Genomic DNA, 15,292 nt, shown 5'->3' with positions numbered 1-15,292 from the left:
ACTTAAGTTTATGTGTAGACCTTTTTGAAAAAAACGAGCTACAAATAATTTTAAGGTTAAATTAATAAAAAAAGAATCATGAAGAACTGAAGATGAAAACTGAATTTACTTAAAATTGTGAGATTAAAAAATTAGAAATATATTTTAAATATGGTAAACTGACTGACAAGATTACATAAAAAAATCAGTAAGAAAAAACATTTACACTGTAATTCATGGGATCTGTTCCTGCTTTCTGTAAGCTATGAAGTACATGTTCCAGTGCATTGGTTTGGTTGTGAGTGACCCAAAATTAATACAAACAATACATTCTCGGACAATAAAAACACTAGAGGGGAGTGGACAGCAAGACACTCGGGTACAATAAAACCATAAAAACCAAAGACAAAGTTTGCTGCAGTTTTTACAGCTTGGTGATAAACGTGGTTCAGTTCTTAGATCTATTATGCTCTACTTTTTTATATCTCTTTTGTTAATTGTAGAGTAATTTTGTCTTTTTTGCCAAATTGAGCAAAGTACACCTGTGGTTGTGTTCCCCGAATCAGAAATGAACATAAATCAAGTCGTTTTTAAAACTACGGTCCATTTACAAAGTTGTCAGGATAATAAAGAGAAAACATTTAAAAGGTTTCTCTAAATATTGTGAAAAAAAATCTTTTGAAATGTCTATTTGGGGTTTGGAACATCATTTTATTTAATCAAACAAATAATGCATCAACAAATTAATAAATAATAGGTGTAGTTGACTGATACCATACCCATTTTTTTCTCTTCTAAACTCCTCCATCTAAGCCATTGAGAACATGTTGAAGGTGCGGAAAATGGAGGAATGATTTGAAGTAGAGAATTGTTATATAATGTATTACTATAAAGGTGATAATAAATGTCAATTGTATGGGATGTCTTTATAGAAAAGGGAAGATTTTGACAGGTAAGTTATACACTTTTACACAAAACCATAAATCTGACACATTTACATTTAGCAGACACTTTAATCCAAAGCGACTAACATTACATTATCCTTTACATTTATACATAGGTATTTGGAATCCCCTGGGAACATTTTTTTTTTACATTTACATTTTTAGGCATTTGGCAGACACTTTTATCCAAAGCGATTTACAGTGCCCTTATTACAGGGACAATCCCCCTGGAGCAACATGGAGTAAAGTGTCTTGCTCAAGGACACACTTCTGGTGGCTGCTGGGATCGAATCAGCAACCTTTAGATTTACCAGTTCAGTGGTTTAACCCACTGGACCACCAACATTGCGTTGTTATCGCAATGTTCTTACCACTGAGTTACAGGACACCTTTAAAGTCTCAGTTAAATTCTTGTACTCGGCTACTTAAATACAACTGAACCCTATATCGTCATTGTCTCCTCACCCACATCAAATCAGAATCGTAACACAATAGCCAATAAATCAATACAATAATAGTGTGAACTGATGTTTGCGTGATGATAACCTATGTGAGCATCACACAGTATGTTCTTTATTATTAATTGCATTAAAGAAATGTATTATGTTCAATCTCTTCTGGCGGATTCTGTTTGCCTCTCTTTAATAATTTTAAGATCATGGGTGAATTCTTTGTTCCTTTGGGTCCAGATTTTTCGACAGACTCAGAAGTTGAGTGTACAGATCCATCTCTAAAGTTGTAAGGCAAGTCTTTAGAGCACGATGAATAAACTGAGCTGTTGTCTATTCCTGAATTGGACCTGAATGAACCATAATCAGAACTTCCCAGCGAGACTGTATCAGATATATCATCCTCACTCACTGGAAACAATAAACAAGAAAAGAGGACTTAAATGAAAACACTCTATTTGGCAATGATAAGAGATTGAAAATTATATTATATGTATATAAGACATAGTTCTAACAATTTTTTTTATAAAAACTATAGAAAGGGAAAAATAATAAAACAATTTAATACAGTAGGTTTGAAGCCCATAAAAAGCCAATAAAAGCATTTCTCATCTCAGTCATGTTGGTTAATGTTTGGTGACAGGATCATGGCTCTCATGCATCTGGTGTTCGATGTTCATTTATTTAAAAGAGTTAGTTTTCTATTGATCGGGGGGATATTAATTCACCACATGAGTGTACATGTTGTTGTGCATGTGACTTATATCAATAGACTAACAACAGTTGTTTAAACTTAAATTCATTATTGGCTTATGAAGTTAGTTCTAGTCCAATGAAAAGATTTTCTTTTTGTGTTAAAATACTCTGGGGTCACTGCATTTTAAACACATAATACTTACAAGGTTGCTGTAATTCTGTGCCATTAAAGTTGTAAGGTGTGTCTCTAGAGCATGATGATGCAGAAAATGAAGCTTTGTCTGATCCTGATCGAGTTCTGAATGAACCGTAATCAGAACTTGCCAGAGAGACTGTGTCAGACATCTCATCCTCACTCACTGCAATGATCAAGATTGTTAAATATTATGAGAGAAAACTATTTCCTGTTTATTTATACATGACAGAACAAACTAACATCTAATTAATCATTTTTTATATCATAATATCTTATGTTTTTAGCATTTTCTTTCTCTTGCAATAATGATGAGCTTATGTACAAAAACAGAATTTTTCAGAAGACTTTATGATTTATTAACAGGAATATAAAGGACGTTTCACACTTTTCATTTTGTATGAATTTGATTCTGTTTATTATCTTTAAAAGCTAAAAGTATAAAAAAATGCTTCAATAAATACACAGTTTGATGTTTTACTCACTAATCTGTGATCTGCTTTTATGCAGTTTCTTTCTTCGTTCTTTGGCTCGCTGTCCTTCTGCAGTCCTCTCCTCTGCCTCCTCTAAGATCTTTTTGTCTATTTCAAAATGGCAGCCGTTGTTTTGTGTGACTGTCTCTTCTATCTTCTCCAGCAGATCTTTGATCTGAGTGTCATCATTTCTGTTCTTATTGTTGAGAACATGATATCTGTTCCCACATTTCTCCACCAGCCACTGGAGATCCTCTCCTTCACTCTCAATGTGTTGCTCTATAGATGTGTCTCCTAGAAAGTCTCCATGAGTGAAGAGCACTATAGTGTGACTCCAGACTCTCTCACCGAGAAGCTCCACATATGCCTGAAAGGCTTCTCTGTCATTCACTGTAAATCTATGTTCCACACATATAACAAGAAGTACAATGTGAGGTCCTGGAGGACACAGAGACACACTGAGTAAAATCTCTTGTTGTAGTATCTCAGATATCTGCTCTACGGGCGTCCACCACCATCCTGGAGCTTCTATGACAGTGATGTGTCTGTCTGCTACTTCTATCTGTCTCTTCACACACTGATCAGTTGTCTTCAGGTCAAACTCTTCTCTGTTTAGGATGATGTTTCCTGATGAACTCTTCCCGGCTCTTCTAGACCCCATTAACACAATCCTCAACTCTGAGAGATGATGGAAGTCATCTGCAACAAACACATCATTTTCAATAATGTTTAAACGTAGGTTAACAAATGCTATGGTGTTTACTCACTCATCTGTGATCTGCTCATCTCTCTTCGCTGACTCATCCTCTTCCTTCGTTCCATTGCGCTCTCCTCTTCTGCTTGCTTTTTTTCTTCCATCATCTGTAAAATATTTCTGTCCATTTCAAAATGGCAGCCTTTGTTTTTCATCACAGTCTCTTCTATCTTCTCCAGCAGATCTTTGATCTGAGTGTCATCACTTCTGTTCTTATTGTTGAGAACATGATATCTGTTCCCACATTTCTCCACCAGCCACCGGAGATCCTCTCCTTCACTCTCAATGTGTTGCTCTATAGATGTGTCTCCTAGAAAGTCTCCATGAGTGAAGAGCACTATAGTGTGACTCCAGACTCTCTCACTGAGAAGATCCACAAACCCCTGAAATACTTTTCTCTCATCCTCTTTAAATCTAATGTCCACACGTATCACCAGTAGAACAACATGAGGTCCTGGAGGACACAGAGACACACTGTGTAAAATCTCTTGTTTCAGTAACTCAGAGCTCTGATCTACAGATTCATCAATCCACCATCCTGGAGCTTCTATGACAGTGATGTGACTGTCTGCTACTTCTCTCTGTCTCTTCACACACTGATCACTTCTCTTCAGGTCAAACTCTTCTCTGTTCAGGATGATGTTTCCTGCTGAACTCTTTCCAGCTCCTTTATACCCCATTAACACAATCCTCATCTCTGAGAGCTTCGGTGTTTCACAATCACCTGTAACAAACACATAAAAGGATTCTGAAAATGTTGTCTCCCTGGCTGAAAATAAATGCAATCATTTTTACAAAATCACTAATAAACTTAACCGCGGTTTTACTTCAGAAACGACTTTGGTATCTTATTAAAAGCAGTTCTGCGCTGGAGCTTTATTGTGTTAATCTGAGGCGTGTGCTGTTATGTGCTCAGACTGGCATCGGTGTATTTAAATATCAGCTTATACGTATTAATCTTTGAAACAATTAAAATATCTCATTAAAACATAAAACATTGCATATTAAACATGAATTAAATTACATTCCAAACGCAGACAGACATTTTTAAAATGGCAACGTTTTAAAAAAGCTTACTTTGGAATTAGATCAAAAATACTATATTTCATGTTTACGCATTTATAACCTAAACGCGTGATAATGCAGATTTTATCAGGCTTTATGCTCACCTGTTTTGAGTGGCATCTTGAAATATCACATGTCTGTTCCACTCTCTTATAGTTTTTACTCTCATATGGCGAAACACAAAACAAGGACTCAAACAGGCTGAGCAGCTTCTTATCTGCTGTGCTATTTGCATAAGGTTGTGACTATGCCGTTTGTAATCGAGAATAAAAAAATATTAATGTACATATCTTTCAGGCATGTACATGGTTAAGGTATAAAGTCAAAGCTTATATTCATTTCACATATTAGTTTACATTACCAGATGCATTTCGATTAAAATAAAAAAACTCACCAAAGTCCATTTCACCTCTCTGAGTAAATTTAGTAGTCTACTTTAGTCCAGTTACACAAAACAAGGGCAAAAATAGCTGCTTCTTATTTGCGTAAAGAGCATTTGCATAAGGTTTTGAATAACATGTATGACAGAAGAACGACAAGATCCACATAAAAACTCACGTAACAATAAAACGTAACATTTTTAAAAAAAGAGTTCCAAAGTGTAGCAATAATTTAGTTTATCACTGTATATAAAGTTAAAGTCCAGTGATAAAGTCAATAAACTTTTTAAGAGAGTAAAACAAAGCCACTAAACATTAACCATGGTCATTTATTTCAGGATTGTGAAATCATCGATATCTAACGCCAAAGGATGAACACTGAATGCCCTGATAAAATACATCACGATCAACATTGGTCATTAAATACATCAGCTACTTATATCTGATATTTTTTAGCAGAGGTTAAATTGATGACTAAGGGCTTCTTATAGATAAAAGCTGATTCTTTAAAGCTGCTTTGAGTTTTACAGTATCGTGTAGGCCTACTATGCAATAACTCTAAAGTTTATTAAACAGTCTTATAAGAAATATATCCTCAAAATATACTTTATATGCATATACAATAAAAAATATACAACTCAAGGAAAAAAGCCTCGTTTAAAAGTATTATTTAATTTAAAGAATTTTTCGACAGACTTGATATTCCTTTAACTATTCTGGCTATGAGAATAAAATACATATTAAAATTCTGTACTGAGGTTCAGCAATTCAAACGTATAATTCTTAAAATAATGTCTGTAAAATAAACACGTGCATTTATATAGATATACACATACATAAAAGTGCTGATCGTGTTATTAAGTTAGGTACTAAAAGAACACACAGGTGAATTTTTTATGTTTTTAATGTAAAAGGTGAATTTGTAATGTTCCACAACAGTGGAGACAGTTTATTATCTGTTAATATAAAGTTAAAAGCTCAAAGAAAAAAAACCTTACAAGCAAACAATACAATAAATGCAAAAGAGTAAAACAAAGCCTCAACAACTACTTTAGTTATGAATATGAATATTATTTCTAAACATTATTGAACTTTTCTGTAGCTCAGTGGCAGTGCCGGCCCTACCTAATAAGCGATATAGGCAGTTGCATGGGGCCACCGAGGCCACTAGGGGGCCCCTGCTGTGAGTGAAAATGTAATTTAATGTCAATCATGTGCGTTAGCTTTAAATTGTGCAAAGATTAAAAATGAAAAGGCGGCACTATCAGTCTGGTGCAGAGAAGAGGAAGAAGAGGAAAGAAGATGAGAAAAGAAAGGATCAAGGGGTAAGAGTTCAATTAAAAATGTAATAAATTTTAACAAGACGCTGTATATAAAACATTGTGTACTTGTAAAGGTTCTGTACAAGGACTATCCGCTCAGTAAACATACTAAATTGAGTTTTATTTTTAAATAAAATATGCTTAATGTGTTCTGTGAGGGTTGGTGTGGAAGGGGACAGAATCATTTGAACAATGTGTATGCGTTTGTGTGATAGCGTGCGTTTGTGTGTGCGTGCGCGTGTGTGTGTGTGTGTGTGTGTGTGTGTGTGTGCGTGTGTGTGTTTTGCACCTTAGGGGCACTTTTGAAGTATTTTCCAAAGAATGAACTTACAGCTGGTGAAGATGCAGGTCAGTTAAATAACTTTCTTATAGATCTCACTTAACTGAAATACAACTAAAATAGCCTTTTTATATTAATAATACTACATGTACAAAGGTTTATTAGTAAAACATATTATAAAAAATATTAAAATTAACACAAAAACACTAAAGTATCATAATGAGCGATCACATTTACTTCTGTTTTTCCATATATTTTGTGCAGCAGAAAATAAAATATCTTATCTGTTGCCTCCACCATATCCTCCAGTGTCCTCCACTTTATTTGAAAGATTAATTTACTAATTCACAAATACAGTAAAACTGACTGTAGTGCATGTTATTACTTTTGATGTTCTGCTTGTAACCTCTTCTTTTGAATAAACTGATTGCACACTTTAAGCTTTCTAAATTTGTGTGTATTTACAAATCAGAATTTACATATATGCATTTGGCAGATGCCCCGGGATCGAACCCATGATCTCTGCGTTGCTAGAACCATGCTGTAACCACTGAGCTACAGGAAAGCTGAAAAGGGATAATATTGTGTTGTTAATTAGACGTTGTCAGATTGTCAGTGTGATATAATCTGTGTAAGGTTAGTATGTTGTGTACATTAGATTATGGGGGGCCTCATTTTGTAATCAGTTTAGGGCCCCCAAAATGCTAGGGCCGGCCCTGCTCATTGGTAAGAACATTGCGTTAACAACGCAAAGTTGTGGGTTCGATCCCAGGGGATTGCAAATACTCTATGTATAGATGTTTAGACTATAGCATTTACATTTATACATTTGGCAGACGCTTTTATCCAAAGCGGCTTACATTGCTTTATCCCATACATTTTACATAGGTATTTGCAATCCCCTGGGATCGAACCCACAACCTTGAGTTGTTAACGCAATGCTCTTACCACTGAGATACAGGAAAGCTAGGAGTATAGGATAATGTAATGTTAGTTTCTTTGGATAAAAGCGTCTGCCAAATGCATAAATGTAAATGAGTATCAAGTCGTAAAAATATTTAGAAACATTTAAAATATATATTCAATATTATGTTTGATCATTATGTTTGAACTGAACAATTTATTGAAGAATTTCTGATTGAGATTAGTACATACAAATATTTTCCATTATTATATTTACATGATAAAACATGACATGTTACTGTACAAAATATCAACAATGACATCCGTGTAAATGACCTTGATCACAAACTGTATTCTCTGCTCTGTGTAATTGTGGTTTACTGATGTTAGTTACCTGTATCAGTTAAACTATTATTGGGGAAAAAAGGTAGCAATTTAGATTGAAATTATTAAATAGATGAAAAAAAATTGTCACAGAGTGTGTTGAGTCAGTTACAAATAATTTCATTCATTGTTTTTTTTAGGACAAATAACATTTCATTTCTCTCTTCTCATTTATTCTGTTTGCCTCTTAATAATTCTAAGATCGTGGATGGTTTCTTTGTTGTTTTGATTTGTGACTGTTCCACAGACCCATCTGCAAAATTAGGAGGAAATTCTTTGGAGTCACTGGAGCGTGTTGATGCAAAAATTGAACTGTTGTCACTCGATCGAGATCTGAATGATCCATATCCAAAACTTCCAAGAGAGACTGAATCAGACATCTCATCTTCACTCACTGGAAATAATGAAGATACTTAATAAATGGTTTTATTCATCCTGAATATAGGAGCAGTTACACTGCAAGACTGTGACACATATTTCTTACCGTCCAGAAAAAAATTAATTTTGAAAAACGCACTTTTTATAAAAAAATATGTTATGTTGCCGAAAATGTGATAAGCAAAATTCTCTCTTCACAAAGTGTAAACCTGCCATTATTAACAAAACTCTGCCCACATTGCCTAAAAGTAGAAGGGCAGGTTTTATTGAGCTGACGATATATATTTTCTGGAGCTTAAGTCAAAAAGAATTCACCATACAATGTGATGAACTTGTTAGAATATGCATCCAGATTTGCACTACAGACAAGTGAGCACGAACACACAAGCAAAACATAAAGAAACTGATTGTTCTCTAAAGGTATACCTTCACTCAGGTTATACTTTTTAGGCGTGTTCCCCGAGCTATACCTTTTGAGGTTATTTAGTTAAACCTTCTTAAGTGCGAGGTTAGCAGGTGCTGTCTATGGCAGTGGTGATGAATAGGTTGATATCAATGAATAAATGAATCAATTATCGACTAAAAATCTTCTCTAATCAAATTGTACAAATACACTTACTGGCTCCGCAGACTGCGTCTTTGATTTAAGAAATTAAATCAAATGTCTCGCTGCCATAGTTTGACCAAAGTCCCCATAACATTCATTGGCTTTATAAAGACTAAGCCTTTCCTAAATTAATACTGAATAGAATTTTACATTAAATTATTATATACATTTTTATATGTGAAATTAAACTGCGATTTAGAAAAGCTTTTTGCATAGCGTTATGAACCATCAAAGGCGTTAAGGTATAACTAAGAGCGGTCCAGACCAACCTTACGAAAGTATGACTTACAGAAGGTATACTTAAATAAGAAGGTTTAGGGAACCACATATTAACTATAAGGTACAGCTTAAGGTATAATGTAAGAACGATGTAGCGTTCGGAAGGTTTCGGGAAACGCAGCCCAGTTCAAGTTTTTGAATAGGTTTTTAAGGGGCACTGTCAAATAGTTACTCAAAAATATACTTACTCAATGGTTGTTGTAATTTCATGTTGTATGATCCACCAGCAAATAAGAGAGGAGCGTCTTTAGAGCGTGATGATGCAAAAACTGAACTTTTGTCTACACCTGATCGAGATCTGAATGAACCATAAGCAGAACTTCTCAGAGAGACTGTGTCAAACATCTCATCCTCACTCACTGAAAATAGTGATAAAAAAGAAGATTGTATCTACAGTATTTGATATTTGAGATCATGTTTAATACTTTATTTTTAAAACATTATTTTTAAAACATAATTTTTATGTTTAATTCCTCATAAGAAAACAAAGCATAATGCAGTTCTAATGTGGTTAAAGTAATGGGCCTGTTGTCCATAATAAAAAACTGAAGACTTCAACATTTAATATAATCGAAGACATAGAAGTGGAAATGAAGAGGGAAAACATGCTAGAAAAAATGTCAACATATGATAACAACATTTAAAATTATGAGTTGAACAAACTGAAAGATTTCTCTTAACCCTTTAGATAAATTTCAAAATGTCAAAATACTTTACACTTTTAGGCCACATTTTTTCAAACCAACAACACAACAGTTTTTTTTTATTCTATAGGCTAGTTATATTATAACATACTGACATTCTATTTTTGCTTACTTTTTTGAACCCCAATTTTAACACTGTAACTCCTAATTTTCTAACTGATCCGATTTACTGTGATTACAGTATAGTGACAGTGAAAGAGAGAAGAACGTTTCATCATCTACATATTATTCACTCACTCATCTGTGATTCTGCTCTCTCTTCCTCTTCTCTTCTTTTCTCCTTCACCTGCTGTAAAAGTTCAAAATGGCAGCCGTTGTTTTGTTTCACTGTCTCTTCTATCTTCTCCAGCAGATCTTTGATCTGAGTGTCATCACTTCTGTTCTTATTGTTGAGAACATGATATCTGTTCCCACATTTCTCCACCAGCCACTGGAGATCCTCTCCTTCACTCTCAATGTGTTGCTCTATAGATCTGTCTCCTAGAAAGTCTCCACAGGTGAAGAGCACTATAGTGTGACTCCAGACTCTCTCACCGAGGAGACCCAAATACCCCTGAAATACTTTTCTCTCATCCTCTTTAAATCTAATGTCTGCACGTATGACCAGTAGAACAGCATGAGGTCCTGGAGGACACAGAGACACACTGAGTAAAATCTCTTGTTTCAGTAACTCAGGGCTCTCTTCTACAGGTTCATGTCTCCACCATCCAGGAGCTTCTATGACAGTGATGTGTCTGTCTGCTACTTCTCTCTGTCTCTTCACACACTGATCAGTTGTCTTCAGATCAAACTCTTCTCTGTTCAGGATGATGTTTCCTGATGAACTCTTCCCAGAATATCTATAGCCCATTAACACAATCCTCAACTCTGAGAGATACTGAGTGTCACCTGCAAGAAAAACACACTTGAATGAAAAAGGTAGGAAATCTTTCGAAATAAACATACATTATGGGTTAAAGGTTTCGGATCACTTGACAAAAATGTTTCTCCTGCTCTTAAAAAACTTTTAATCTGAAGGTATATGTTGCAATGTTTGAAATTACTTGCGTGGAAAAACTGGCATTGTGGCTTTATACATTTTTCATTAAACAGTATTTAATAAAATCTTCTTAAATAACGTTATTTCCTGAGTCGCGGGCAACAGAAGATTGGCTTGGAATCAACAAGACATGAGACTGACCGGCCAGTCACCGGTCCCGGCCAATCATGTGGCAATCCCGGTCTCTGGCCAGTCAATTGGTGCACCTCTTGAAAGCTTGATCTAACAGGTAAAGCATTAACCTAAATGTGAACTCATGTATATATTGACCGTCATTGACCTCAAAGATATGGGAGACTGTTCCAAAGTCTTGGTCCAACAACTGCAAAAGCATGATGGCCTCTTTTAACTTACCAACGTTCTGTATACTGTAAGTGTGATGTTGTTTTCATGTTCAGTCAGCTGAATGTTCTCAGTGTTTAGATCTGTGATGTTTACTCACTCATCTGTGATCTGATCATCTCTCTCTGTTTCTTCATCCTCTTCACTCGTTCTTCTGCTCTCTCTTCCTCTGCTCTTCTTTTCTCCTCCAGCTCCTGTAAAATATTTCTGTCTATTTCAAAATGGCAGCCTTTGTTTTCTGTCACTGTCTCTTCGATCTTCTCCAGCAGATCTTTGATCTTAGTGTCATCACTGTTGTTCACATTGTTGAGAACAAGATATGTGTTCCCACATTTCTCCACCAGCCACTGGAGATCCTCTCCTTCTCTCTCAATGTGTTGCTCTATATATGTGTCTCCTAGAAAGTCTCCATGAGTGAAGAGCACTATAGTGTGACTCCAGACTCTCTCACCGAGAAGATCCACATAACCCTGAAATACTTTTCTCTCATCCTCTTTAAATCTAATGTCCACACGTATAACCAGTAGAACAACATGAGGTCCTGGAGGACACAGAGACACACTGAGTAAAATCTCTTGTTTCAGTAACTCTGGGCTCTCTTCTACAGGAACATTGATCCACCATCCTGGAGCTTCTATGACAGTGATGTGTCTGTCTGCTACTTCTCTCCTTCTCTTCACGCACTGAGCAGTTGTCTTCAGGTCAAACTCTTCTCTGTTCAGGATGATGTTTCCTGCTGAACTCTTTCCAGCTCCTTTATACCCCATTAACACAATCCTCAACTCTGAGGGCTCCTCAGTGTCACCTGCAAAAAAAATACAAAACACACCCTTAATACTCACACTTGCTATAACTCTCCTTTCACATGTTCGAAACAAAAAAAATAAACTAATATGTCCAGACTTCGAAAGATCAGAGAACAACATGGTTCACTGTAAAATAACTTAAAAGTTTAAAATCAAGAGAACATGTCATCTTCTCATCATTCACATCTATTTGAATGAGTGTCTAAAACCAACAGAAACATTAAGTCTGTTACACTAAGACATAAGAAGGGGGACCGGAGGGTGTGCTCCAACTACCGGGGATCACACTTCTCAGCCTCCCCGGGAAAGTCTATGCCAGGGTACTGGAGAGGAGAATCCGGCCGATAGTAGAACCTCGGATTCAGGAGGAACAGTGTGGTTTCCGTCCAGGTCGTGGAACACTAGACCAGCTCTATACCCTCTCCAGGGTGCTGGAGGGTTCATGGGAGATGCCCAACCAATCCACATGTGTTTTGTGGATTTGGAGAAGGCATTCGACTGTGTCCCTCGCGACATCTTGTGGAGGGTGCTCCGGGAGTATGGGATTCGGGACCCTTTGCTAAGGTCTATCCGGTCCCTGTACGACCGGAGCAGGAGCTTGGTTCGCATTGCCGGCAGTAAGTCAGACTTGTTCCGGGTGCATGTTGGACTCCGGCAGGGCTGCCCTTTGTCGCCGGTTCTGTTCATAATTTTTATGGACAGAATTTCTAGGCGCAGCCAGGGGCCGGAGGGCGTCGGGTTTGGGGACCACACGATTGCATCTCTGCTCTTTGCGGATGATGTCATCGTGCTGGCCCCATCAGACCAGGACCTTCAGCATGCACTGGGACGGTTTGCAGCCGAGTGTGAAGCGGCTGGGATGAGAATCAGCACCTCCAAATCTGAGGCCATGGTTCTCAGCCGGAAAAGGGTGGCTTGCTCACTTCAGGTAGGTGGAGAGTTCCTTCCTCAAGTGGAGGAGTTCAAGTATCTGGGTGTCTTGTTCACGAGTGAGGGAAGGATGGAACGGGAGATTGACAGACGGATCGGTGCAGCTTCTGCAGTAATGCAGTCGCTGTACCGGTCTGTCGTGGTGAAGAAGGAGCTGAGCCGCAAGGCGAAGCTCTCGATTTACCGGTCAATCTACATTCCTACTCTCACCTATGGTCATGAGCTGTGGGTCATGACCGAAAGGACAAGATCCCGGATACAGGCGGCCGAAATGAGCTTTCTCCACAGGGTGGCCGGGCGATCCCTTAGAGATAGGGTGAGAAGCTTGGTCACTCGGGAGGAGCTCAGAGTAGATCCGCTGCTCCTCATCATCGAGAGGGGCCAGCTGAGGTGGCTGGGGCATCTTTTCCGGATGCCCCCTGGACGCCTTCCCGGTAAGGTGTTCCGGGCATGTCCCACCGGGAGAAGACCCCGGGGAAGACCTAGGACACGGTGGAGGGACTATGTCTCCCGGCTGGCCTGGGAACGCCTCGGTGTCCCCCCGGAAGAGCTGGAGGAAGTGTCTAGGGAGAGGGAAGTCTGGGCATCCCTGCTTAGACTGCTGCCCCCGCGACCTGACCCCGGATAAGCGGTAGAAAATGGATGGATGGACACTTTGACATTTGATATTAATTTTGTATTTTTATCCCTGACAGACCTGCTGCACATGTGAGCTGTGACAAATTAAAAACATACAGGAGTTACTAAACTATTCAAACCTGATTTTAGAACGATCCCTGACATATGCTCTTTTTTTTATAAAATTGCAAATTGTATTTAAATTTACATTAAAGCATTAATATGCATTTGGCAAATGGTATTAATTTTTTTGGTTCTTTATTGGGCTGTGGACCTGTTGCATCTTTCACTTTCTCATCTTGCACACACAATCTTTTGTTAACAAAACTTTAATCTATCATGTTATATATAATATTATCATTTGCTTTCTTTCATTCATTCGTTCCTTATGTCGTTATTAGGAGTGAAATTGCAATCAACCCCAATATAATGTTTCCATATCATTTAAAACCTGAAATAAGGTTTAACATTTACACATAAAAATGTAAAGCTTCTAATGTTTACAGGTGCATGTGTCATAAACATTTAGACACACCTGTAAACATTAGAATCTTTATGTGTCCATCGTTCAAGGAAATGAAAAACAGAAAAAAATAAGTAATGACAAAGCAACATGATCAGATTAATAACAGAGATAATAAAATAATAACAACCCCGATCACGGCAAGTTAATTAAACATCAAGTCGATCACCATAACTCTATTATTAACACTATAACATTTGTAATTTGACTCTAAAGGCATTTTAATGAACATGATATGGTGAAAGCCTGTATACTAACAACAAATTGTCATCCACAGTTAGTTTTAATATAAATGGTTTACTTTTGTGTCGATCAGCAGAAGACTATTATAGTGAAAACGGAAATCTTGAATTAATACTTGAAATAAATAAGTGAATTCTTACCATCTGAGTCCATTTCTGTCCTGTCTCATTTGAAGTCTCTGAGACTTTCAGTCCCTAAAATGCGTAGGAGCACATGAGACGTCAAGATTCTTCAGTTGTTTACTGGAAAGATTGTCAGCAGAACTGGAAGAACGAGTTAGAACTTTTTGACTCTGTGTGACAGGAAAAACCCCAGAGATTAAATTCTGTTGACATTGTTGATGGTGCATTGAATCAGAATCAGAATCAGAAAGAGCTTTATTGCAAAGTATGTTTGCACATAAAAGGAATTTGTTTTGGTGACAGGAGCATCCAGTACACAGAATAAGCAACAACACAGAGACCATCAAACAATACAAAAACAGTTACACAGATGATTTAAATAAGGGCCTATGGGTATAAAAATTAAGAAATACAATACAATAAACATAAGAGTAAAGCTATAGAGAGTAAAGTTATGTGTGTATGTAAATATGTACAAGTAAAAATTAAGAATAGACAATTTCAGTAAAAGGTATGTGTTATATACAGCAAGATGAAATATAATTTACAGAAAAAGTTGTATAAAAAATAGATAGTGTATTATCTGAAGGATATTGAAGATTGCACTTTATTATTATTGCACAAAGTTAATTGCACATAAGAAGTTTTGTACGCAAGAAAAAATAAATAAAAAAATGAATTAACTGTTCAAGAGGTAGATGGCCTGAGGGAAGAAGCTGTTTTTGTGTCTGGTTGTTTTGGTGCTCAGTGCTCTGTAGCGCCGACCAGATGGCAGCATTGTGAAGAGATGATGGCTTGGATGTGACAGGTCCAGAGTGATTTTCTGAGCCCTTTTCCTCACTCTGGATGTATAGAGTTCTTGGATGGTGGGCTGGGGAG

General features: G+C 37.0%; 1 protein-coding gene across 1 annotated transcript; it reads right to left on the bottom strand.

Annotated features, from left to right (window-relative positions):
* Positions 1 to 681: 681 nt before the first annotated feature.
* On the bottom strand, positions 682 to 14,517 carry LOC130414655 (GTPase IMAP family member 8-like). Its single transcript, XM_056740670.1, has 9 exons — positions 14,432 to 14,517; positions 11,272 to 11,976; positions 10,028 to 10,678; positions 9,275 to 9,445; positions 8,007 to 8,216; positions 3,502 to 4,212; positions 2,747 to 3,433; positions 2,272 to 2,427; positions 682 to 1,783 (listed from the first exon to the last, which is right to left on the bottom strand). Exons 1-9 carry the CDS (start codon positions 14,442 to 14,444, stop codon positions 1,512 to 1,514), a joined length of 3,576 nt encoding a protein of 1,191 aa, XP_056596648.1. The 5' UTR covers positions 14,445 to 14,517; the 3' UTR covers positions 682 to 1,511.
* Between the last annotated feature and the right edge of the window lie 775 nt (positions 14,518 to 15,292).

Source organism: Triplophysa dalaica, chromosome 24 (genome assembly GCF_015846415.1).
Source record: "Triplophysa dalaica isolate WHDGS20190420 chromosome 24, ASM1584641v1, whole genome shotgun sequence".
NCBI classification, from domain to species: Eukaryota; Metazoa; Chordata; class Actinopteri; order Cypriniformes; family Nemacheilidae; genus Triplophysa; species Triplophysa dalaica.
This window is presented reverse-complemented; position numbering and strand designations above follow the sequence as displayed.